Source organism: Oncorhynchus mykiss, chromosome 9 (genome assembly GCF_013265735.2).
Source record: "Oncorhynchus mykiss isolate Arlee chromosome 9, USDA_OmykA_1.1, whole genome shotgun sequence".
Classification (NCBI taxonomy): domain Eukaryota; kingdom Metazoa; phylum Chordata; class Actinopteri; order Salmoniformes; family Salmonidae; genus Oncorhynchus; species Oncorhynchus mykiss.
In genome coordinates this window covers 1,473,476-1,500,215 of record NC_048573.1, presented here as the reverse complement: position 1 = coordinate 1,500,215, position 26,740 = coordinate 1,473,476, and the positions used below count along the sequence as shown (strand labels likewise).

Here is a 26,740-nt window from a genome sequence, read left to right as displayed (position 1 = left end):
CACCATAGCAACACCCACCCGTAGCACGTGCTCCAGCAGGTATATTTTACTGGTCACCCCCAAAGCCCATTCCTCCTTTGGCCGCCTTTCCTTCCAGTTCTCTGCTGCCAATGACTGGAATGAATTTCAGAAATCACTGAATATACTTTCGCAAGGCACTGTATTTATTTTTGCTCCTTTGCACCCCAGTATCTCTACTTGCACATTCATCTTCTACACATCTATCACTCCAGTGTTAAATTGCTAAATTGTAATTATTTCGACACTACGACCTATTTAATGTCTTACCTCCCAAATCTTCATTTGCACACACTGTATATAGACTTTTATATTGTGTTAATGACTGTACGTTTGTTTATTCCTATGTTGTTGTTTGTGTCGCACTGCTTTGCTTTATCTTGGCCAGGTCGCAGTTGTAAAATCGAACTTGATCTCAACTAGCTTACCTGGTTAAATCAAGGTTAAATATTTAAGTTATCAACAATAGAACGGTCAGTTACACAGTAAGACTTGTCCATGTGGACCAACAGACCCAGATATTCTTTCAACCGGTTGGCGCTACAAAGTATTAACTTAAGGGGGCTGAATAATTTTGCACGCCCAATTTTTCAGTTTTTGATTTGTTAAAAAAGTTTGAAATATCCAATAAATGTCGTTCCACTTCATGATTGTGTCCCACTTGTTGTTGATTCTTCACAAAAAAATACAGTTTTATATCTTTATGTTTGAAGCCTGAAATGTGGCAAAAGGTCGCAAAGTTCAAGGGGGCCGAATACTTTCGCAAGGCATTGTAGGACCAACCCTGCCAGGATCAGAATAACAGGGGGTGGTGGTGCTTTGTCTTTGTAGGACCAACCCTGCCAGGATCAGAATAACAGGGGGTGGTGGTGCTTTGTCTTTGTAGGACCAACCCTGCCAGGTTCAGAATAACAGGGGGTGGTGCTGCTTTGTCTTTTGTAGGACCAACCCTGCCAGGCTCAGAATAACAGGGGGTGGTGCTGCTTGGACCTCATTTATCTTTCTGTATTGGCTGCTTGTTTGTGTCATTGGCTTGGGGTTTTGTGTGACCCTGCAGCCTCTAGCTACTGAAACTCTGTTATGGTCGAATGTTTCATGAAGGGAATATTACTGTATTCATCACTACTGCTCTGTTTTCACCCAGTGGTATCATCAGTTATATTACTGTATTCATCAGTTATATTACTGTATTCAGCAGTTATATTACTGTATTCATCAGTTATATTACTGTTTTCAACAGTTATATTACTGTTTTCATCAGATATATCACTATTCATCATTTAAATAACTGTATTCATCACTACTGCTCTGTTTTCACCCAGTGGTATCATCAGTTATATTACTGTATTCATCAGTTATATTACTGTATTCATCAGTTGCATTACTGTATTCATCACTACTGCTCTACTATCACCCAGTGGTATCATCAGTTATATTACTGTATTCATCAGTTATATTACTGTATTCATCAATACTGTTCTATTTTCGCCCAGTGGCATTGTCAGTAATATTACTGTATTCATCAGTTATATTACTGTATTCATCAGTTACATTACTGTATTCATCAGTTATATTACTGTACTCATCACTACTGTACTATTTTCACCCAGTGGTATCATCAGTTATATTACTGTATTCATCAGTAATATTACTGTATTCATCAGTTATATTATTGTATTCATCACTACTGTTCTATTTCACCCAATGTTATCAGTTATATTACTGTATTCATCACTACTGTTCTATTTACACCCAGTGGTATCATCAGTTATATTACTGTATTCATCACTACTGTTCTATGTTCACCCAATGGTATCAGTTTTATTACTGTATTCATCAGTTATATTACTGTATTCAGCAGTTATATTACTGTATTCAGCAGTTATATTACTGTATTTATCACTACTGTTCTATTTTCACCAAATGGTATCAGTTATATTATTGTATTCATCACTACTGTTCTATTTACACCCAGTGGTATCATCAGTTATATTACTGTATTCATCAGTTATATTACTGTATTCATCACTACTGCTCTACTATCACCCAGTGGTATCATCAGTTATATTACTGTTTTCATCAGTTATATTACTGTATTAATCAATACTGTTCTATTTTCACCCAGTGGCATTGTCAGTTATATTACTGTATTCATCAGTTATATTACTGTATTCATCACTACTGCTCTACTATCACCCAGTGGTATCATCAGTTATATTACTGTATTCATCAGTTATATTACTGTATTCATCAATACTGTTCTATTTTCACCCAGTGGCATTGTCAGTTATATTACTGTATTCATCAGTTATATTACTGTATTCATCAGTTACATTACTGTATTCATCAGTTATATTACTGTATTCATCACTACTGTACTATTTTCACCCAGTGGTATCATCAGTTATATTACTGTATTCATCAGTAATATTACTGTATTCATCAGTTATATTACTGTATTCATCACTACTGTTCTATTTACACCCAGTGGTATCATCAGTTATATTACTGTATTCATCACTACTGTTCTATGTTCACCCAATGGTATCAGTTTTATTACTGTATTCATCAGTTATATTACTGTATTCAGCAGTTATATTACTGTATTCATCAGTTATATTACTGTATTTATCACTACTGTTCTATTTTCACCAAATGGTATCAGTTATATTACTGTATTCATCACTACTGTTCTATTTACACCCAGTGGTATCATCAGTTATATTACTGTATTCAACAGTTATATTACTGTATTCAACACTACTGTTCTATTTTCACCCAGTGGTATCATCAGTTATATTACTGTATTCATCAGTTATATTACTGTATTCATCAGTTATTTTGAGTTTTAGATCACAATGAATAACATACATGGGCAGACAGGGGGACCTGATCCCAGATCAGCACTCTGAGATACAGGGCCTGTACAATGAATAACATACATGGACAGACAGGGGGACCAGATCCCAGATGAGCACTCTGAGATGTTTGACACATACAGGCTGTACTAACATGATCAAACACAATGTAATTAGAATTTTCTATGAGAGGAGAAAGATGGAGGAAAAATATGAGAAAAGGAGAAGAGGAGGAGGAGGAGATGAGGAGGAGGAGAGAGGAGAAAAGGAGTAAGAGGAGGAGAGGAGAAGATGAGGAGAAGAGGAGAAGAAGTGCAGAGGAGGAGAAGAGGAGGAGGAGAAGAGGAGGAGGGGATTATAGAACAGGTGATGAATATAGAGAAATGTACTCACCTCCACCTTGTCCGAGGCTACAGTATACCAGTGTACTCAACAGCACTGAAACACACAGAGAGAACTATCACTATGGTACATGATGTAAACACTGAAACACAGAGAGAACTATCACTATGGTACATGATGGAAACACTGAAACACACAGAGAGAACTATCACTATGGTACATGATGTAAACACTGAAACACACAGAGAGAACTATCACTATGGTACATGATGTAAACACTGATACACACAGAGAGAACTATCACTATGGTACATGATGTAAACACTGAAACACACAGAGAGAACTATCACTATGGTACATGATGTAAACACTGAAACGCACAGAGAGAACTATCACTATGGTACATGATGTAAACACTGAAACACACAGAGAGAACTATCACTATGGTACATGATGTAAACACTGAAACACACAGAGATAACTATCACTATGGTACATGATGTAAACACTGAAACACACAGAGATAACTATCACTATGGTACATGATGGAAACACTGAAACACACAGAGAGAACTATCACTATGGTACATGATGTAAACACTGAAACACACAGAGAGAACTATCACTATGGTACATGATGGAAACACTGAAACACACAGAGAGAACTATCACTATGGTTCATGATGTAAACACTGAAACACACAGAGAGAACTATCACTATGGTACATGATGGAAACACTGAAACACACAGAGAGAACTATCACTATGGTTCATGATGGAAACACTGAAACACACAGAGAGAACTATCACTATGGTTCATGATGTAAACACTGAAACACACAGAGAGAACTATCACTATGGTACATGATGTAAACACTGAAACACACATAGAGAACTATCACTATGGTACATGATGTAAACACTGAAACACACAGAGAGAACTATCACTATGGTACATGATGTACACACTGAAACACACAGAGAGAACTATCACTATGGTACATGATGTAAACACTGAAACACACTGAGAGAACTATCACTATGGTACATGATGTAAACACTGAAACACACAGAGAGAACTATCACTATGGTACATGATGTACACACTGAAACACACAGAGAGAACTATCACTATGGTACATGATGTACACACTGGGCTGTACCACAGATATTAATTTCAGAATTTTCAGTTGAATTTCTAAAGCTGAAATAAATCATTCACTCTACTATTATTCCGAAATTTCACAATCTTATATTAAAGTGGGGATCCTAACTGACCTAAGACTGGAGATTTTTACTACGATAAAATGACTGGAATAGTGAAAAACTGAGTTGAAATGTATTTGGCTAAGGTGAATGTAAACTTCCGACTTCAACTGTATATTGAGCCGTACAGATATTAAACCATAAAGATATTAAACCATAAAGATATTAAACCATAAAGATATTAAACCATAAAGATATTAAGCCAAACATATATTAAACCATGCAAACCATACAAATATTAAACTATACAGACATTAAACTATTTAGATATTAAACTATACCGATATTAAACCATATTTATATTAAACCATACAGATATTAAACTATATAGATATTAAACTATATAGACAGTAAACTATATAGATATTAAACTATATAGACAGTAAACTATATAGATATTAAACTATATAGATATTAAACTATATAGATATTAAACTACATAGACAGTAAACTATATAGATATTAAACTATATAGACAGTAAACTATATAGATATTAAACTATATAGACAGTAAACTATATAGATATTAAATCATATTTTTATTAAACTATACAGATATTAAACTATATAGATATTAAACTATATAGATATTAAACTATATAGATATTAAACTATATAGATATTAAACTAGAAAGATATTGAACTATATAGATATTAAATGAGAAAGATATTAAACTATATAGATATTGAACTACATAGATATTAAACCATATAGATATTAAACTATATAGATATTAAACTATATAGATATTAAACTGTACAGATATTAAACTATACAGATATGAAACTATATAGATATTAAACTATATAGATATTAAACCATACATATATTAAAGCATATAGATATTATTAAACTCACAGAGTAGAAGACAGGTGCATTCCATCTCAACGTGTCGATCAGTAACTCTCTCTAAACTCTCGTGACTTGTAGCCTGTCAATCCCCCACCCCACCTCTCCACTACCCATCTATACTTCCTCTGTGCTGAGAATGAGGTGTGAAAGATGTGTGACAGAAAGGGTCTAGAAAGAAGAGAGACACAGAGAAGTGAGACAGAGAGAGAAAGACAGGGAGGTTCAGAGAGAGGTAGAGCGAGAGAGACAGAGAGAGAGACATGGAGGTTCAGAGAGAGATAGATAGAGAGAGAGACAGAGAGAGAGATGGAGAGACAGAGGGCTCTGTAATATCGTTAACAACAGACTTGTACATTTCCTCAGAAAACAATATACTGAGCAAATGTCAAATTGGATATTTACCAAATTATCATACGACAGATCAAGTATTCACCCTGCACATGCAAAAAAAAAGTGTTTGACTCAATTTGGCATGAGGGCCTGCTACACAAATTGATGGAAAGTAGTGTTGGGGAAAATACATACAACATTATAAAATTAATGTACACAAACAACAGGTGTGCGGTTAAAATTGGCAGTAAACACACATTTATTTCCACAGGGTCGTGGGGTGAGACAGGGTGTAACGGTTCTCTTTAGTTGAAGGAGAGGCGGACCAAAATGTGGCGTGATGATGATTCATGTTTGTTTAATGAAGAAAAACTATACATGAATAAACTAACGAAAACAATAAACGTGAGAACTCAAAACAGCCCTATCTGGTGCAAACACAAAGACAGGAACAATCACCCACGAAACACTCAAAGAATATGGCTGCCTAAATATGGTTCCCAATCAGAGACAACGATAAACACCTGCCTCTGATTGAGAACCATTCCAGACAGCCATAGACTATGCTAGATACCCCTACTATAATACAAACCCAATACCTAACAAAAACCCCAAGACAAAACACACCACATACAAAACCCATGCCACACCCTGGCCTGACCAAATAAATGAAGACAACATAATATATTTCAACCAGGGCGTGACAGAACCCCCCCCCCCCCCTAAGGTGCGGACTCCCGGGCGCACATCAAAACAATAGGGAGGGTCCGGGTGGGCGTCTGTCCATGGTGGCGGCTCCGGCGCGGGACGTGGACCCCACTCTATCAATGTCTTAGTCCCTCCTCCTCGCGTCCCTGGATAGTCCACCCTCGCCGCCGACCATGGCCTAGTAGTCCTCACCCAGAACCCCACTGGACTGAGGGGCAGCTCGGGACTGAGGGGCAGCTCGGGACTGAGGGGCAGCTCGGGACTGAGGGGCAGCTCGGCACTGAGGGGCAGCTCGGCACTGAGCGGAAACTCGGCACTGAGGGGAAGCTCAGCACTGAAGGGAAGCTCAGCACAGAAGGGAAGCTCAGCACAGAAGGGAAGCTCAGCACTGAGAGGATGCCCAGCACTGAGAGGATGCCCAGCACTGAGAGGATGCCCAGCACTGAGAGGATGCCCAGCACTGAGAGGAAGCTCAGCACTGAGGGGAAGCTCAGCACTGAGGGGAAGCTCAGGCAGGTAGTTGGATCCGGCAGATCCTGGCTGGCTGGCGGTTCTGGCAGATCCAGGCTGACTGGCGGATCTGGAAGAGTCTGGTTGACTGGCGGATCTGGAAGAGTCTGGCTGACTGGCAGATCTGGAAGAGTCTGGCTGACTGGCAGATCTGGAAGAGTCTGGCTGACTGGCAGATCTGGAAGAGTCTGGCTGACTGGCGGATCCTGGCAGACTGGCGGCTCTGGCTGCTCCATGTAGACTGACAGCTCTGGCGGCTTCTTGCAGACTGGCAGCTCTGGCGGCTCCTTGCAAACTGACAGCTCCTTGCAGACTGACAGCTCTGGCTGCTCCATGCAGACTGACAGCTCTGGCTGCTCCATGCAGACTGACAGCTCTGGCTGCTCCATGCAGACTGACAGCTCTGGCTGCTCCATGCAGACTGACATCTCAGGCTGCTCCATGCAGACTAACAGCTCTGGCTGCTCCATGCAGACTGACAGCTCAGGCTGCTCCATGCAGGCTGGCAGCTCTGGCTGCGCTGAACAGGCGGGAGACTCTGGCAGCGAAGGAGAGGAGGAAGGCTCCGGCAGCGAAGGAGAGGAGGAAGGCTCTGGCTGCGCTAAACAGGCGGGAGACTCCGGCAGCGCAGGAGAGGAGAAAGGCTCTGGCAGCGCTGGAGATGCGAGGCGCACTGTAGGCCTGATGCGTGGTGCTGGCACTGGTGGTACTGGGCCGAGGACACGCACAGGAAGCCTGGTGCGGGGAGCTGCCACCGGAGGGCTGGTGCGTGGAGGTGGTACCGGGTAGACCGGACCGTGCAGGCGCACTGGAGCTCTTGAGCACTGAGCCTGCCCAACCTTACCTGGTTGAATACTCCCGGTCGCTCTGCCAGTGCGGCGAGGTGGAATAGCCCGCACTGGGCTATGCAGGCGATCCGGGGACACCGTGCGCAAGGCTGGTGCCATGTAAGCCGGCCCAAGGAGACGCACTGGGGACCAGATGCGTAGAGCCGGCTTCATGGCATTTGGCTCGACGCTCAATCTAGCCCGGCCGATACGCGGTGCTGGAATATACCGCACCGGGCTATGCACCCGCACTGGGGACACCGTGCGCACTTCAGCATAACACGGTGCCTGTCCGGTCTCTCTAGCCCCCCGGTAAGCACAGGGAGTTTGCACAGGTCTCCTACCTGGCGTAGCCATACTCCCTGTGAGCCCCCCCCCCAATAAATTTTTGGGGCTGACTCTCGGGCCTCCATCCGCGTCGCCGTGCTGCCTCCTCATACCAGCGCCACTCTGCTTTCGCCGCCTCCAGTTCTTCTTTAGTGCGGCGATATTCTCCAGGCTGTGCCCAGGGTCCTTTACCATCCAATTCATCCTCCCATGTCCAGTACTCCTCTTTTTGTATCTCCTGCTGCTGCTGTTGCTTCTCCTGCTGCTCCTGCCTGTTGACAAGCCGCTTGGTCCTGTTGTGGTGGGTGATTCTGTAACGGTTCTCTTTAGTTGAAGGAGAGGCGGACCAAAATGTGGCGTGATGATGATTCATGTTTGTTTAATGAAGAAAAACTATACATGAATAAACTAACGAAAACAATAAACGTGAGAACTGAAAACAGCCCTATCTGGTGCAAACACAAAGACAGGAACAATCACCCACGAAACACTCAAAGAATATGGCTGCCTAAATATGGTTCCCAATCAGAGACAACGATAAACACCTGCCTCTGATTGAGAACCATTCCAGACAACCATAGACTATGCTAGATACCCCTACTATAATACAAACCCAATACCTAACAAAAACCCCAAGACAAAACACACCACATACAAAACCCATGCCACACCCTGGCCTGACCAAATAAATGAAGACAAACATAATATATTTCGACCAGGGCGTGACACAGGGATGCAGCTTGAGCCCCACTCTCTTCAACATATATAGCAATGAATTGGCGAAGGCACTACAACAGTCTGCAGCATCCGGCCTCACCTTACTAGGATCTGAAGTCAAATGTGTACTGTTTGCTGATGATCTGGTGCTTCTGCCACCAACCAAGGAGGTTCTACAGCAGCACATAGATCTTCTGCAAAGATTCTGTCAGACCTGGGCCCTGAGAGTAAATCTTAGTAAGACAAAAAAATGGTGTTCCAAATTCCAAATTCCATCTAGACACTGTTACCCTAGAGCACACAACAAAACTGTACATACCCTTAAAGCCACAGGATCTGAGAGACAAGGCAAGAAGGGCCTTCTATGCCATCAAAAGGAACATAGAATTCAACATACCAATTAGGATCTGGCAAAAAAATATATTTTAATCAGTTATAGAACACATTGCCCTCTACGGTTTGGAGTCCGTTCACCAACCAAGAATTGATTAAATGGAACATGCACCAAATTGAGACTGTGCACGGAGAATTCTGCAAGAATATCCTCTGTGTACAACATAAAACACAAATTAATGCATGCAGTGCAGAATTAGGTCGACAACCGCTAATTATCAAAATCCAAAAAAGATGTTCAATTCTACAACCAAAAAAGGAAGCGACCGGTTAGCTGCTCAGATAGCAGATGTTTGAAATTGGTGAGGGAGATAAAAGTCTCCAACTTCAGCGATTTTTGCAATTCGTTCCAGTCACATGCAGCAGAGAACTGGAACGAAAGGCGGCCAAATGAGGTGTTGGCTTTAGGGATGATCAGTGAGATACACCTGCTGGAGCGCGTGCTACGGGTGAGTGTTGCCATCGTGACCAGTGAACTGAGATAAGGCGGAGCTTCACCTAGCATGGACTTGTAGATGACCTGGAGCCAGTGGGTCTGGCGACGAATATGTAGCGAAGGCCAGCCGACTAGAGCATACAGGTCGCAGTGGTGGATGGTATAAGGTGCGTTAGTGACAAAACGGATGGCACTGTGATAAACTGCATCCAGTTTGCTGAGTAGAGTGTTGGAAGCTATTTTGTAGCTATTTTGTAGCTATTCCTCGCCGAAGATTCGAGGATCGGTAGGATAGTCAGTTTTACTAGGGTAAGTTTGGCGGCGTGAGTGAAGGAGGCTTTGTTGCGGAATAGAAAGCCGACTCTTGATTTGATTTTCGATTGGAGATGTTTGATATGGGTCTGGAAGGAGAGTTTAGAGTCTAGCCAGACACCTAGGTACTTATAGATGTCCACATATTCAAGGTCGGAACCATCCAGGGTGGTGATGCTGGTCAGGCGTGCGGGTGCAGGCAGCGAACGGTTGAAAAGCATGCATTTGGTTTTACTAGCGTTTAAGAGCAGTTGGAGGCCACGGAAGGAGTGCTGTATTTCATTGAAGCTCGTTTGGAGGTTAGATAGCACAGTGTTCAAGGACGGGCCGGAAGTATATAGAATGGTGTCGTCTGCGTAGAGGTGGATCAGGGAATCGCCCGCAGCATGAGAAACATCATTGATATATACAGAGAAAAGAGTCGGCCCGAGAATTGAACCCTGTGGCACCCCCATAGAGACTGCCAGAGGACCGGACAGCATGCCCTCCGATTTGACACACTGAACTCTGTCTGCAAAGTAATTGGTGAACCAGGCAAGGCAGTCATCCGAGAAACCGAGGCTACTGAGTCTGCCGATAAGAATACGGTGATTGACAGAGTCGAAAGCCTTGGCAAGGTCTATGAAGACGGCTGCACAGTACTGTCTTTTATCGATGGCGGTTATGATATCGTTTAGTACCTTGAGCGTGGCTGAGGTACACCCGTGACCGGCTCGGAAACCAGATTGCACAGTGGAGAAGGTACGGTGGGATTCGAGATGGTCAGTGACCTGTTCGTTGACTTGGCTTTCGAAGACCTTAGATAGGCAGGGCAGGATGGATATAGGTCTGTAGCAGTTTGGGTCCAGGGTGTCGCCCCCTTTGAAGAGGGTGATGACTGCGGCAGCTTTCCAATCCTTGGGGATCTCAGACGATATGAAAGAGAGGTTGAACAGGCTGGTAATAGGGGTTGCGACAATGGCGGCGGATAGTTTCAGGAATAGAGGGTCCAGATTGTCAAGCCCAGCTGATTTGTACGGGTCCAGGTTTTGCAGCTCTTTCAGAACATCTGCTATCTGGATTTGGGTAAAGGAGAACCTGGAGAGGCTTGGGCGAGTAGCTGCGGGGGGGGGGGGGGGGCTGTTGGCCGAGGTTGGAGTAGCCAGGCGGAAGGCATGGCCAGCCGTTGAGAAATGCTTGTTGAAGTTTTCGATAATCATGGATTTATTGGTGGTGACCGTGTTACCTAGCCTCAGTGCAGTGGGCAGCTGGGAGGAGGTGCTCTTGTTCTCCATGGACTTCACAGTGTCCCAGAACTTTTTGGAGTTGGAGCTACAGGATGCAAACTTCTGCCTGAAGAAGTTGGCTTTAGCTTTCCTGACTGACTGTGTGTATTGGTTCCTGACTTCCCTGAACAGTTGCATATCGCGGGGACTATTCGATGTTATTGCAGTCCGCCACAGGATGTTTTTGTGCTGGTCGAGGGCAGTCAGGTCTGGAGTGAACCAGGGGCTATATCTGTTCTTAGTTCTGCATTTTTTGAACGGAGCATGCTTATCTAAAATGGTGAGGAAGTTACTTTTAAAGAAAGACCAGGCATCCTCAACTGACGGGATGAGGTCAATGTCCTTCCAGGATACCCGGGCCAGGTCGATTAGAAAGGCCTGCTCACAGAAGTGTTTTAGGGAGCGTTTGACAGTGATGAGGGGTGGTCGTTTGACTGCGGCTCCGTAGCGGATACAGGCAATGAGGCAGTGATCGCTGAGATCCTGGTTGAAGACAGCGGAGGTGTATTTGGAGGGCCAGTTGGTCAGGATGACGTCTATGAGGGTGCCCTTGTTTACAGAGTTAGGGTTGTACCTGGTGGGTTCCTTGATGATTTGAGTGAGATTGAGGGCATCTAGCTTAGATTGTAGGACTGCCGGGGTGTTAAGCATATCCCAGTTTAGGTCACCTAACAGAACAAACTCTGAAGCTAGATGGGGGGCGATCAATTCACAAATGGTGTCCAGGGCACAGCTGGGAGCTGAGGGGGGTCGGTAGCAGGCGGCAACAGTGAGAGACTTATTTCTGGAGAGAGTAATTTTCAAAATTATTAGTTCGAACTGTTTGGGTATGGACCTGGAAAGTATGACATTACTTTGCAGGCTATCTCTGCAGTAGACTGCAACTCCTCCCCCTTTGGCAGTTCTATCTTGACGGAAGATGTTATAGTTGGGTATGGAAATCTCAGAATTTTTGGTGGCCTTCCTGAGCCAGGATTCAGACACGGCAAGGACATCAGGGTTAGCAGAGTGTGCTAGAGCAGTGAGTAAGACAAACTTAGGGAGGAGGCTTCTGATGTTGACATGCATGAAACCAAGGCTTTTTCGATCACAGAAGTCAACAAATGAGGGTGCCTGGGGACATGCAGGGCCTGGGTTTACCTCCACATCACCCGCGGAACAGAGAAGGAGTAGTATGAGGGTGCGGCTGAAGGCTATCAAAACTGGTCGCCTAGGGCGTTGGGGACAGAGAATAAGAGGAGCAGGTTTCTGGGCATGGTAGAATATATTCAGGGCATAATGCGCAAACAGGGGTATGGTGGGGTGCGGGTACAGTGGAGGTAAGCCCAGGCACTGGGTGATGATGAGAGAGGTTGTATCTCACTCACATCACTGTTAGAGGAATTCTAAATTCCTATATGTTTTGTAGCCAAAACCAAATTCGCACTCTCTCTATTTCATTAATGAGTTGTAAATTCATTAATTATGCATGAAATAGATCGAGACCAGTCTTAAAAGTCAGGTAATAGCGTTTAATTCAAGAGAGTACTGGTTACATACACATTTTACCACAGGTTATAAACTGAAAATGAAAAATCAGTTTCTCACACTCTCTCCGATCCACACAATAGCGCAGTGTCTTCAGGTCTGTATTCTACTCCCCTCATAAAACAAACTGTCTAAAGAGATATGCCATCTCCCTTAAACCCAAGGTACAGACAATTAATTTGTTTTACTTACATTTTCAGTAACAGCTTAACCAAGAACCCATACATTTCATACCATAACATAATAGTATTAAAATAAATGGTTCTAAGCTAAATGCATACATAATTAATCATTTCAACTATAATTTCCTCCAACAATCACCGGAACAGAGGAGGAGTAGTATGAGGGTGCGGCTAAAGGCTATCAAAACTGGTCACCTAGAGCGTTGGGGACAGAGAATAAAAGGAGCAGATTTCTGGGCATGGTAGAATATATTCAGGGCATAATGCGCAGACAGGGGTATGGTGGGGTGCGGGTACAGCGGAGGTAAGCCCAGGCACTGGGTGATGATGAGAGAGGTTGTATCTCTGGACATGCTGGTTGTAATGGGTGAGGTCACCGCATGTGTGGGAGGTGGGACAAAGGAGGTATCAGGGGTATGAAGAGTGGAACTAGGTGCTCCATTGTAAACTAAAACAATGATAACTAACCTGAACAACAGTATACAAGGCATATTGACATTTGAGAGAGACATACAGCGATACATACAGTAATCACAGGTGTTGAATTGGGAGAGCTAGCTAAAACAGTAGGTGAGACAACAGCTAATCAGCTAGCACAACAACAGCAGGTAAAATGGCGTTGACTAGGCAGGGAGGGTCGGATTAACTACACACAGAGCCTGATTGCGGCTGGGGCCGACTGATAAAACATAAACAAGCAGAATGGAGTACCGTGATTAATGGACAGTCCAGCATGCATCAGCTATGTAGCCAAGTGATCAGTGTCCAGGGGCAGCGGTGGATGGGGCAGGGAAGCTAGACTGGCGAGTATTATCCAGGTTAAAAAAACAGTCTGGCTGTGCAGAAGGTAAAAGCCGCTAGCAGTGGCTAACAATGACTAAATAGCTTGTAACTAGTTAGCTGGTTAGCTTCTGGAGGTTCTTGAATGTGTTCTAAAAATTTAAAATAATAGCGATTCCGTATCACATTGGGTGAGGTAGGTTACCGGAAGGTGTAAACAAATTAAAAATTGAAAAGAGATTGAAAGTAAATATGGGTCCAGTGAGTGTTTGGGACGCGGCGATTCAGACAGTTAGCAGGCCTGTGCTAACAAGCTAGCAGGTAGTAGGCCGGGGCAAAACAAGCTAGCAGTTATCGGACCGGGGCTAAACAAGCTAGCAGTTAGCAGGCCGAATTAGCAAGCAAGCAGATAGCAAGGGCTATAAAGTTAGCCTTTTGGGGACGTCGCGATGGGGTGAGTCTGCTTATGCCTCTTCATGCGGTGACATCGATAGACCGGTCGTGGGTCCGGATATTGTAGCCCAGGAGTATGCTTCGGCGGTAGCACAGGAGCTCTGGCCGGGCTAGCTTCAAGCTAAGTGGATGGAAACGCTAGCCAGGAGTAATCATCCGGGGTTGCGGTTAGCTAGTTAGCTAGTTGTGAAGATCCAGCTAAAAATTTTCCGTTTGCGGTGGGAATCCGGGGATAAAAATAATAGGTCCGTTATGCTCTGGTTAGAGTCGCGTTGTTCGAACTGACGATAGCTTTCCTGGCGAGAGCTTCCCGAGCTAAAGGTTAGCTGATGACCGGTTAGCTGATGACTGCTAGCAATGGTTTGCTGACTGATAGCTGGTAGTTAGCTGGCTAGCTTCAGTTGAGGGGTTCCAGATCCGAAGTAAATATAAATACTTTAGAAAAAAAAGCAGATCCACGCTACATTGGGTGAGGCGGGTTGCAGGAGAGTATTTAGATGTTGAGGTTCAGCAAAATGTTTTAAAAGATATGCGAAGAAATAATGTCAGGGGAGATATCAACACCCTCCTGTGGTTTACTGTGTTATTATAGCTACATCAAGGGGTAGTCTAATAATGTCAGGGGAGATATCAACACCCCCTGTGGTTTACTGTGGTATTACAGCTACATCAAGTGGTAGTCTAATAATGTCAGGGGAGATATCAACACCCCTTGTGGTTTACTGTGGTATTACAGCCACATCAAGGGGTAGTCTAATAATGTCAGGGGAGATATCAACACCCCCTGTGGTTTACTGTGGTATTACAGCTACAGAGGACATGAACAGGTTAGTGTAGCAACCACATTGCATTGGTGCCTCTCTGGTTCTCCGTGGTATTACAGCTACAGATGACAGGAACAAAGTAGTGTAGTGAACAACATTGTAGGACATTTGAACAAAGACGAGAGGGATGAAATCCCTCTCACCACCATGAACTTGAAGTACCTATACTATCGAACACTCCAGGACAGAAAAGCTCTACAAAGGACATTGTGACCTCTGGGGAACCTCACACAAGTCTGGTCCATCCTTGGGAGCAATTTCCAAATGCCTGAAGGTACCAAGTTCATCTGTACAAACAATAGTATACAAGTATAAATGTAACAGGATAGACTTTACGTCCGTCCCCTCGCCCCGACCTGGGCGCGAACCAGGGATGCTCTGCACACGTCAACAGTCACCCTCGAAGCATCGTTACCCATCGCTCCACAAAAGCCTTGGAATTTTTGTCTGCGTTGTCGTGACCGCTCTTTCCGGTGGATTCCTACGCACCAAACTAACAGAGGTTTTTGGAAATAAAATATATTTTTATGGAACAAAAGGAAATTTGTTGTCTAACTAGCTAGCCATTTCACATCTGTTACATAAACACCATGGGACCACCCAGCCATCATACCGCTCAGGAAGGAGACGCATTCTGTCTCCTAGAGATGAACGTACTTTGGTGCGAAAAGTGCAATCAAATCCCAGAACAACAGCAAAAGACCTTGTGAAGATGCTGGAGAAAACAGGTACAAAAGTATCTATATCCACAGTAAAACAAGCCCTATATCGGCATAACCTGAAAGGCCTCTAAGCAAGGAAGAAGCCACTGCTCCAAAACCGCTATAAAAAGCCAGACTACGGTTTGAAACTGCACATGGGACAAAGATCGTACTTTTTGGAGAAATGTCCTCTGGTCTGATGAAACAAAAATTGAACTATTTGGCCATAATGACCATCATTATGTTTGGAGGAAAAAGGGTGAGGCTTGAAAGCCGAAGAACAACATCCCAACTGTGAAACACGGGGGTGTCAGCAGCATATTGTGGGAGTGCTTGCTGCAGGAGGGTCTGGAACACTTCAGAAAATAGATGACATCATGAAGTATGAAAATGATGCGGATATATGGAAGCAACATCTCAAGACATCAGTCAGGAAGTTAAAGCTTGGTTGCAAATGGGTCTTCCAAATGGACAATGACCCCAAGCATAATTCCAAAGTTAAAATAAAGTGTTGATCCTAACTGACAGGGAATTTTTACTTGGAATAAATGTCAGGAATTGTGAAAAACTGAGCTTAAATATATTTGGCTAATGTCAGGTGAGATTTCAACACCCCTGTGGTTCTCTGTGGTATTACAGCTACCGAGGACAGGAACAAGGTAGTGTAGTGAACAACATTGTGTTGGTTCCTCTCTGGTTCTCTATGGTATTACAGCTACAGATCAGGATGCTGACGAGTAAGATGTCAACTAGGCAAAGCCGCCTAAGCTGAACAGAAGAAGGAGCCATTTAGAAGATTTGGGTCTGATGAAAAAAAGCACCATGGTCCACCCTTATTTCCTACTCCCTACTCCCTAGCCCCTACTCCCTAGCCCCTATTCCCTTGCCCCTACTCCCTACTCCCTAGCCCCTACTCTCTAGCCCCTACTGACCAGACCCTACTCACTGGCCCCTACTCTCTAGCCCCTACTCCCCAGACCCTACTCCCTAGCCCCTACTCTCTAGCCCCTACTCCCCAGACCCTACTACCCAGACCCTACTCCCTAGCCGCTACTCTCTAGCCCCTACTCCCCAGACCCTACTCCCTAGCCCCTACTCTCTAGCCCCTACTCCCCAGACCCTACTCTCTAGTCCCTGAATCCCTAGAATCTAGCCTCTACTCCCTAGCCCCTACTCCTTAGCCTCTACTCACTAACCCCTACTCCCTAGCCTCTACTCTCTAGCCCCTACTCCCTAGCCTCTAATCCCTAGCCCCTACTCCCTAGCCTCTAATCCCTAGCCCCTACTCCCTAGCCTCTAATCCCTAGCCCCTACTCCCTAGCCTCTAATCCCTAGCCCCTACTCCCTAGCCTCTAATCCCTAGCCCCTACTCCCTAGCCTCTACTCTCTAGGGTCAGGGGTGGGAGGGGTGGCTTTGAAGAAAATATACAGTGGTAGAGGTATAGACAAGTATTGACAAGATAAAATGATAATATATTCTCTCTTCCTCTGTTTCATCAGCTAGTCAATACTCTCAGATCTATAGAACTATACAGTGGTAGAGGAAGTATAGAAAAGATAATCTACTCTCTCTGTTTCATCAGCTAGTCAATACTCTCAGACCTATAGAACTATACAGTGGTAGAGGAAGTATAGCCTCTTCCTCCGTTTCATCACGTCACCAGTAGGAAGGAGGTCTATAAGTCTTTAACTGTAGATCACAGAGTCTCACTCAGCATCAAAACATGAGAGAACTGACACCACTCTGCTGGCAGCTCTGTAAGTACTCTTTCTCTTGCTGTGTGTGTGTGCATGGTTAAATATGGTTTAATATCTATATGGTTTAATATCTATATGGTTTAATATCTGTATGGTTTAATATCAATTTAGTTTAATATATGTATGGTTTAATATCTACATAGTTAATATCTATATGGTTTAATATCTATATGGTTTAATATCTGTATGGTTTAATATCTATATAGTTTAATATATGTATGGTTTAATATCTACATAGTTAATATCTATATGGTTTAATATCTATATGGTTTAATATCTGTATGGTTTAATATCTATATAGTTTAATATATGTATGGTTTAATATCTATATAGTTTAATATATGTATGGTTTAATATCTACATAGTTAATATCTATATGGTTTAATATCTATATGGTTTAATATCTGTATGGTTTAATATCTATATAGTTTAATATATGTATGGTTTAATATCTATATAGTTTAATATATGTATGGTTTAATATCTACATAGTTAATATCTATATGGTTTAATATCTATATGGTTTAATATCTGTATGGTTTAATATCTATATAGTTTAATATATGTATGGTTTAATATCTATATAGTTTAATATATGTATGGTTTAATATCTACATAGTTAATATCTATATGGTTTAATATCTACATAGTTAATATCTATATAGTTTAATATCTGTATAGTTTAATATCTGTATGATTTAATATCTATATAGTTTAATATATGTATGGTTTAATATCTATATAGTTTAATATATGTATGGTTTAATATCTACATAGTTAATATCTATATGGTTTAATATCTATATGGTTTAATATCTGTATGGTTTAATATCTATATAGTTTAATATATGTATGGTTTAATATCTATATAGTTTAATATATGTATGGTTTAATATCTACATAGTTAATATCTATATAGTTTAATATGTAGAGCATAAAAACATTAAGCATGACATCCAGAAGTGTCCTCCAATACAGAACTAAATGGGATCACAAGCTACAATACAGAACTAAATGGGATCACAAGCTACAATACAGAACTAAATGGGATCACAAGCTACAATACAGAACTAAATGGGATCACAAGCTACAATACAGAACTAAATGGGATCACAAGCTACAATACAGAACTAAATGGGATCACAAGCTACAATACAGAACTAAATGGGATCACAAGCTACAATACAGAACTAAATGGGATCACAAGCTACAATACAGAACTAAATGGGATCACAAGCTACAATATAGAACTAAATGGGATCACAAGCTACAATACAGAACTAAATGGGATCACAAGCTACAATACAGAACTAAATGGGATCACAAGCTACAATACAGAACTAAATGGGATCACAAGCTACAATACAGAACTAAATGGGATCACAAGCTACAATACAGAACTAAATGGGATCACAAGCTGCAATACAGAACTAAATGGGATCACAAGCTACAATACAGAACTAAATGGGATCACAAGCTACAATACAGAACTAAATGGGTTCACAAGCTACAATACAGAACTAAATGGGATCACAAGCTACAATACAGAACTAAATGGGATCACAAGCTACAATACAGAACTAAATGGGATCACAAGCTACAATACAGAACTAAATGGGATCACAAGCTACAATACAGAACTAAATGGGATCACAAGCTACAATACAGAACTAAATGGGATCACAAGCTACAATACAGAACTAAATGGGATCACAAGCTACAATACAGAACTAAATGGGATCACAAGCTACAATACAGAACTAAATGGGATCACAAGCTGCAATACAGAACTAAATGGGATCACAAGCTACAATACAGAACTAAATGGGTTCACAAGCTACAATACAGAACTAAATGGGATCACAAGCTACAATACAGAACTAAATGGGATCACAAGCTACAATACAGAACTAAATGGGTTCACAAGCTACAATACAGAACTAAATGGGATCACAAGCTACAATACAGAACTAAATGGGATCACAAGCTACAATACAGAACTAAATGGGATCACAAGCTACAATACAGAACTAAATGGGATCACAAGCTACAATACAGAACTAAATGGGATCACAAGCTACAATACAGAACTAAATGGGATCACAAGCTACAATACAGAACTAAATGGGATCACAAGCTACAATATAGAACTAAATGGGATCACAAGCTACAATACAGAACTAAATGGGATCACAAGCTACAATACAGAACTAAATGGGATCACAAGCTACAATACAGAACTAAATGGGATCACAAGCTACAATACAGAACTAAATGGGATCACAAGCTACAATACAGAACTAAATGGGATCACAAGCTGCAATACAGAACTAAATGGGATCACAAGCTACAATACAGAACTAAATGGGATCACAAGCTACAATACAGAACTAAATGGGATCACAAGCTACAATACAGAACTAAATGGGATCACAAGCTACAATACAGAACTAAATGGGATCACAAGCTACAATACAGAACTAAATGGGATCACAAGCTGCAATACAGAACTAAATGGGATCACAAGCTACAATACAGAACTAAATGGGATCACAAGCTACAATACAGAACTAAATGGGATCACAAGCTGCAATACAGAACTAAATGGGATCACAAGCTGCAATACAGAACTAAATGGGATCACAAGCTGCAATACAGAACTAAATGGGATCACAAGCTACAATACAGAACTAAATGGGATCACAAGCTACAATACAGAACTAAATGGGATCACAAGCTACAATACAGAACTAAATGGGATCACAAGCTGCAATACAGAACTAAATGGGATCACAAGCTGCAATGCAGAACTAAATGGGATCACAAGCTGCAATGCAGAACTAAATGGGATCACAAGCTACAATACAGAACTAAATGGGATCACAAGCTGCAATACAGAACTAAATGGGATCACAAGCTGCAATACAGAACTAAATGGGATCACAAGCTACAATACAGAACTAAATGGGATCACAAGCTACAATACAGAACTAAATGGGATCACAAGCTGCAATACAGAACTAAATGGGATCACAAGCTGCAATACAGAACTAAATGGGATCACAAGCTGCAATACAGAACTAAATGGGATCACAAGCTACAATACAGAACTAAATGGGATCACAAGCTACAATACAGAACTAAATGGGATCACAAGCTACAATACAGAACTAAATGGGATCACAAGCTACAATACAGAACTAAATGGGATCACAAGCTACAATACAGAACTAAATGGGATCACAAGCTACAATACAGAACTAAATGGGATCACAAGCTACAATACAGAACTAAATGGGATCACAAGCTACAATACAGAACTAAATGGGATCACAAGCTACAATACAGAACTAAATGGGATCACAAGCTACAATACAGAACTAAATGGGATCACAAGCTACAATACAGAACTAAATGGGATCACAAGCTACAATACAGAACTAAATGGGATCACAAGCTACAATACAGAACTAAATGGGATCACAAGCTACAATACAGAACTAAATGGGATCACAAGCTACAATACAGAACTAAATGGGATCACAAGCTACAATACAGAACTAAATGGGATCACAAGCTACAATATAGAACTAAATGGGATCACAAGCTACAATACAGAACTAAATGGGATCACAAGCTACAATACAGAACTAAATGGGATCACAAGCTACAATACAGAACTAAATGGGATCACAAGCTACAATACAGAACTAAATGGGATCACAAGCTACAATACAGAACTAAATGGGATCACAAGCTGCAATACAGAACTAAATGGGATCACAAGCTACAATACAGAACTAAATGGGATCACAAGCTACAATACAGAACTAAATGGGTTCACAAGCTACAATACAGAACTAAATGGGATCACAAGCTACAATACAGAACTAAATGGGATCACAAGCTACAATACAGAACTAAATGGGATCACAAGCTACAATACAGAACTAAATGGGATCACAAGCTACAATACAGAACTAAATGGGATCACAAGCTACAATACAGAACTAAATGGGATCACAAGCTACAATACAGAACTAAATGGGATCACAAGCTACAATACAGAACTAAATGGGATCACAAGCTACAATACAGAACTAAATGGGATCACAAGCTGCAATACAGAACTAAATGGGATCACAAGCTACAATACAGAACTAAATGGGTTCACAAGCTACAATACAGAACTAAATGGGATCACAAGCTACAATACAGAACTAAATGGGATCACAAGCTACAATACAGAACTAAATGGGTTCACAAGCTACAATACAGAACTAAATGGGATCACAAGCTACAATACAGAACTAAATGGGATCACAAGCTACAATACAGAACTAAATGGGATCACAAGCTACAATACAGAACTAAATGGGATCACAAGCTACAATACAGAACTAAATGGGATCACAAGCTACAATACAGAACTAAATGGGATCACAAGCTACAATACAGAACTAAATGGGATCACAAGCTACAATATAGAACTAAATGGGATCACAAGCTACAATACAGAACTAAATGGGATCACAAGCTACAATACAGAACTAAATGGGATCACAAGCTACAATACAGAACTAAATGGGATCACAAGCTACAATACAGAACTAAATGGGATCACAAGCTACAATACAGAACTAAATGGGATCACAAGCTGCAATACAGAACTAAATGGGATCACAAGCTACAATACAGAACTAAATGGGATCACAAGCTACAATACAGAACTAAATGGGATCACAAGCTACAATACAGAACTAAATGGGATCACAAGCTACAATACAGAACTAAATGGGATCACAAGCTACAATACAGAACTAAATGGGATCACAAGCTGCAATACAGAACTAAATGGGATCACAAGCTACAATACAGAACTAAATGGGATCACAAGCTACAATACAGAACTAAATGGGATCACAAGCTGCAATACAGAACTAAATGGGATCACAAGCTGCAATACAGAACTAAATGGGATCACAAGCTGCAATACAGAACTAAATGGGATCACAAGCTACAATACAGAACTAAATGGGATCACAAGCTACAATACAGAACTAAATGGGATCACAAGCTACAATACAGAACTAAATGGGATCACAAGCTGCAATACAGAACTAAATGGGATCACAAGCTGCAATGCAGAACTAAATGGGATCACAAGCTGCAATGCAGAACTAAATGGGATCACAAGCTACAATACAGAACTAAATGGGATCACAAGCTGCAATACAGAACTAAATGGGATCACAAGCTGCAATACAGAACTAAATGGGATCACAAGCTACAATACAGAACTAAATGGGATCACAAGCTACAATACAGAACTAAATGGGATCACAAGCTGCAATACAGAACTAAATGGGATCACAAGCTGCAATACAGAACTAAATGGGATCACAAGCTGCAATACAGAACTAAATGGGATCACAAGCTACAATACAGAACTAAATGGGATCACAAGCTACAATACAGAACTAAATGGGATCACAAGCTACAATACAGAACTAAATGGGATCACAAGCTACAATACAGAACTAAATGGGATCACAAGCTACAATACAGAACTAAATGGGATCACAAGCTACAATACAGAACTAAATGGGATCACAAGCTACAATACAGAACTAAATGGGATCACAAGCTACAATACAGAACTAAATGGGATCACAAGCTACAATACAGAACTAAATGGGATCACAAGCTACAATACAGAACTAAATGGGATCACAAGCTACAATACAGAACTAAATGGGATCACAAGCTACAATACAGAACTAAATGGGATCACAAGCTACAATACAGAACTAAATGGGATCACAAGCTACAATACAGAACTAAATGGGATCACAAGCTACAATACAGAACTAAATGGGATCACAAGCTACAATACAGAACTAAATGGGATCACAAGCTACAATACAGAACTAAATGGGATCACAAGCTACAATACAGAACTAAATGGGATCACAAGCTACAATACAGAACTAAATGGGATCACAAGCTACAATACAGAACTAAATGGGATCACAAGCTACAATACAGAACTAAATGGGATCACAAGCTACAATACAGAACTAAATGGGATCACAAGCTGCAATACAGAACTAAATGGGTTCACAAGCTGCAATACAGAACTAAATGGGATCAAAAGCTGCAATACAGAACTAAATGGTATCACAAGCGCAATACAGAACTAAATGGGATCACAAGCTGCAATACAGAACTAAATGGGATCACAAGCTGCAATACAGAACTAAATGGGATCACAAGCTACAATACAGAACTAAATGGGATCACAAGCTACAATACAGAACTAAATGGGATCACAAGCTACAATACAGAACTAAATGGGATCACAAGCTACAATACAGAACTAAATGGGATCACAAGCTACAATACAGAACTAAATGGGATCACAAGCTACAATACAGAACTAAATGGGATCACAAGCTGCAATACAGAACTAAATGGGATCACAAGCTACAATACAGAACTAAATGGGATCACAAGCTGCAATACAGAACTAAATGGGATCACAAGCTGCAATACAGAACTAAATGGGATCACAAGCTACAATACAGAACTAAATGGGATCACAAGCTACAATACAGAACTAAATGGGATCACAAGCTACAATACAGAACTAAATGGGATCACAAGCTACAATACAGAACTAAATGGGATCACAAGCTACAATACAGAACTAAATGGGATCACAAGCTGCAATGCAGAACTAAATGGGATCACAAGCTGCAATACAGAACTAAATGGGATCACAAGCTACAATACAGAACTAAATGGGATCACAAGCTGCAATACAGAACTAAATGGGATCACAAGCTGCAATACAGAACTAAATGGGATCACAAGCTACAATACAGAACTAAATGGGATCACAAGCTACAATACAGAACTAAATGGGATCACAAGCTGCAATACAGAACTAAATGGGATCACAAGCTGCAATACAGAACTAAATGGGATCACAAGCTGCAATACAGAACTAAATGGGATCACAAGCTACAATACAGAACTAAATGGGATCACAAGCTACAATACAGAACTAAATGGGATCACAAGCTACAATACAGAACTAAATGGGATCACAAGCTACAATACAGAACTAAATGGGATCACAAGCTACAATACAGAACTAAATGGGATCACAAGCTACAATACAGAACTAAATGGGATCACAAGATACAATACAGAACTAAATGGGATCACAAGCTACAATACAGAACTAAATGGGATCACAAGCTACAATACAGAACTAAATGGGATCACAAGCTACAATACAGAACTAAATGGGATCACAAGCTACAATACAGAACTAAATGGGATCACAAGCTACAATACAGAACTAAATGGGATCACAAGCTACAATACAGAACTAAATGGTATCACAAGCTACAATACAGAACTAAATGGGATCACAAGCTACAATACAGAACTAAATGGGATCACAAGCTACAATACAGAACTAAATGGGATCACAAGCTACAATACAGAACTAAATGGGATCACAAGCTACAATACAGAACTAAATGGGATCACAAGCTACAATACAGAACTAAATGGGATCACAAGCTACAATACAGAACTAAATGGGATCACAAGCTACAATACAGAACTAAATGGGATCACAAGCTACAATATAGAACTAAATGGGATCACAAGCTACAATACAGAACTAAATGGGATCACAAGCTGCAATACAGAACTAAATGGGTTCACAAGCTGCAATACAGAACTAAATGGGATCACAAGCTGCAATACAGAACTAAATGGTATCACAAGCGCAATACAGAACTAAATGGGATCACAAGCTGCAATACAGAACTAAATGGGATCACAAGCTGCAATACAGAACTAAATGGGATCACAAGCTACAATACAGAACTAAATGGGATCACAAGCTACAATACAGAACTAAATGGGATCACAAGCTACAATACAGAACTAAATGGGATCACAAACTACAATACAGAACTAAATGGGATCACAAGCTGCAATACAGAACTAAATGGGATCACAAGCTACAATACAGAACTAAATGGGTTCACAAGCTGCAATACAGAACTAAATGGGATCACAAGCTACAATACAGAACTAAATGGGATCACAAGCTGCAATACAGAACTAAATGGGATCACAAGCTACAATACAGAACTAAATGGGATCACAAGCTGCAATACAGAACTAAATGGGATCACAAGCTGCAATACAGAACTAAATGGGTTCACAAGCTGCAATACAGAACTAAATGGGATCACAAGCTACAATACAGAACTAAATGGGATCACAAGCTACAATACAGAACTAAATGGGATCACAAACAACAAAACAGAACTAAATGGGATCACAAGCTACAATATAGAACTAAATGGGATCACAAGCTACAATACAGAACTAAATGGGATCACAAGCTGCAATACAGAACTAAATGGGTTCACAAGCTGCAATACAGAACTAAATGGGATCACAAGCTGCAATACAGAACTAAATGGTATCACAAGCGCAATACAGAACTAAATGGGATCACAAGCTGCAATACAGAACTAAATGGGATCACAAGCTGCAATACAGAACTAAATGGGATCACAAGCTACAATACAGAACTAAATGGGATCACAAGCTACAATACAGAACTAAATGGGATCACAAGCTACAATACAGAACTAAATGGGATCACAAACTACAATACAGAACTAAATGGGATCACAAGCTGCAATACAGAACTAAATGGGATCACAAGCTACAATACAGAACTAAATGGGTTCACAAGCTGCAATACAGAACTAAATGGGATCACAAGCTACAATACAGAACTAAATGGGATCACAAGCTGCAATACAGAACTAAATGGGATCACAAGCTACAATACAGAACTAAATGGGATCACAAGCTGCAATACAGAACTAAATGGGATCACAAGCTACAATACAGAACTAAATGGGATCACAAACTACAATACAGAACTAAATGGGATCACAAGCTACAATATAGAACTAAATGGGATCACAAGCTACAATACAGAACTAAATGGGATCACAATCTGCAATACAGAACTAAATGGGTTCACAAGCTGCAATACAGAACTAAATGGGATCACAAGCTGCAATACAGAACTAAATGGTATCACAAGCGCAATACAGAACTAAATAGGATCACAAGCTGCAATACAGAACTAAATGGGATCACAAGCTGCAATACAGAACTAAATGGGATCACAAGCTACAATACAGAACTAAATGGGATCACAAGCTACAATACAGAACTAAATGGGATCACAAGCTACAATACAGAACTAAATGGGATCACAAACTACAATACAGAACTAAATG

At 41.1% G+C, this 26,740-nt stretch overlaps 2 protein-coding genes across 2 annotated transcripts in view; one reads left to right on the top strand and one right to left on the bottom strand.

The window, feature by feature from the left end:
* Positions 1 to 15,136, bottom strand: part of LOC110535268 (low affinity immunoglobulin gamma Fc region receptor III-like) — a 128,279-nt gene extending 113,143 nt beyond the window's left edge. Inside the window, exons 1-3 of the mRNA XM_036989223.1 lie at positions 15,091 to 15,136; positions 6,686 to 6,835; positions 3,270 to 3,314 (exon numbers count right to left, since the gene is read on the bottom strand). Of these exons, the coding sequence (XP_036845118.1) occupies positions 3,270 to 3,314; positions 6,686 to 6,835; positions 15,091 to 15,136 (241 nt within the window). The remainder of the gene's footprint in view (positions 1 to 3,269; positions 3,315 to 6,685; positions 6,836 to 15,090) is intronic.
* A 2,217-nt stretch (positions 15,137 to 17,353) lies between these two features.
* Positions 17,354 to 26,740, top strand: part of LOC118966147 (Fc receptor-like protein 5) — a 78,962-nt gene continuing 69,575 nt past the window's right edge. The window contains exon 1 of the mRNA XM_036989222.1: positions 17,354 to 17,387. Coding sequence (XP_036845117.1) covers positions 17,354 to 17,387 — 34 coding nt within the window. The remainder of the gene's footprint in view (positions 17,388 to 26,740) is intronic.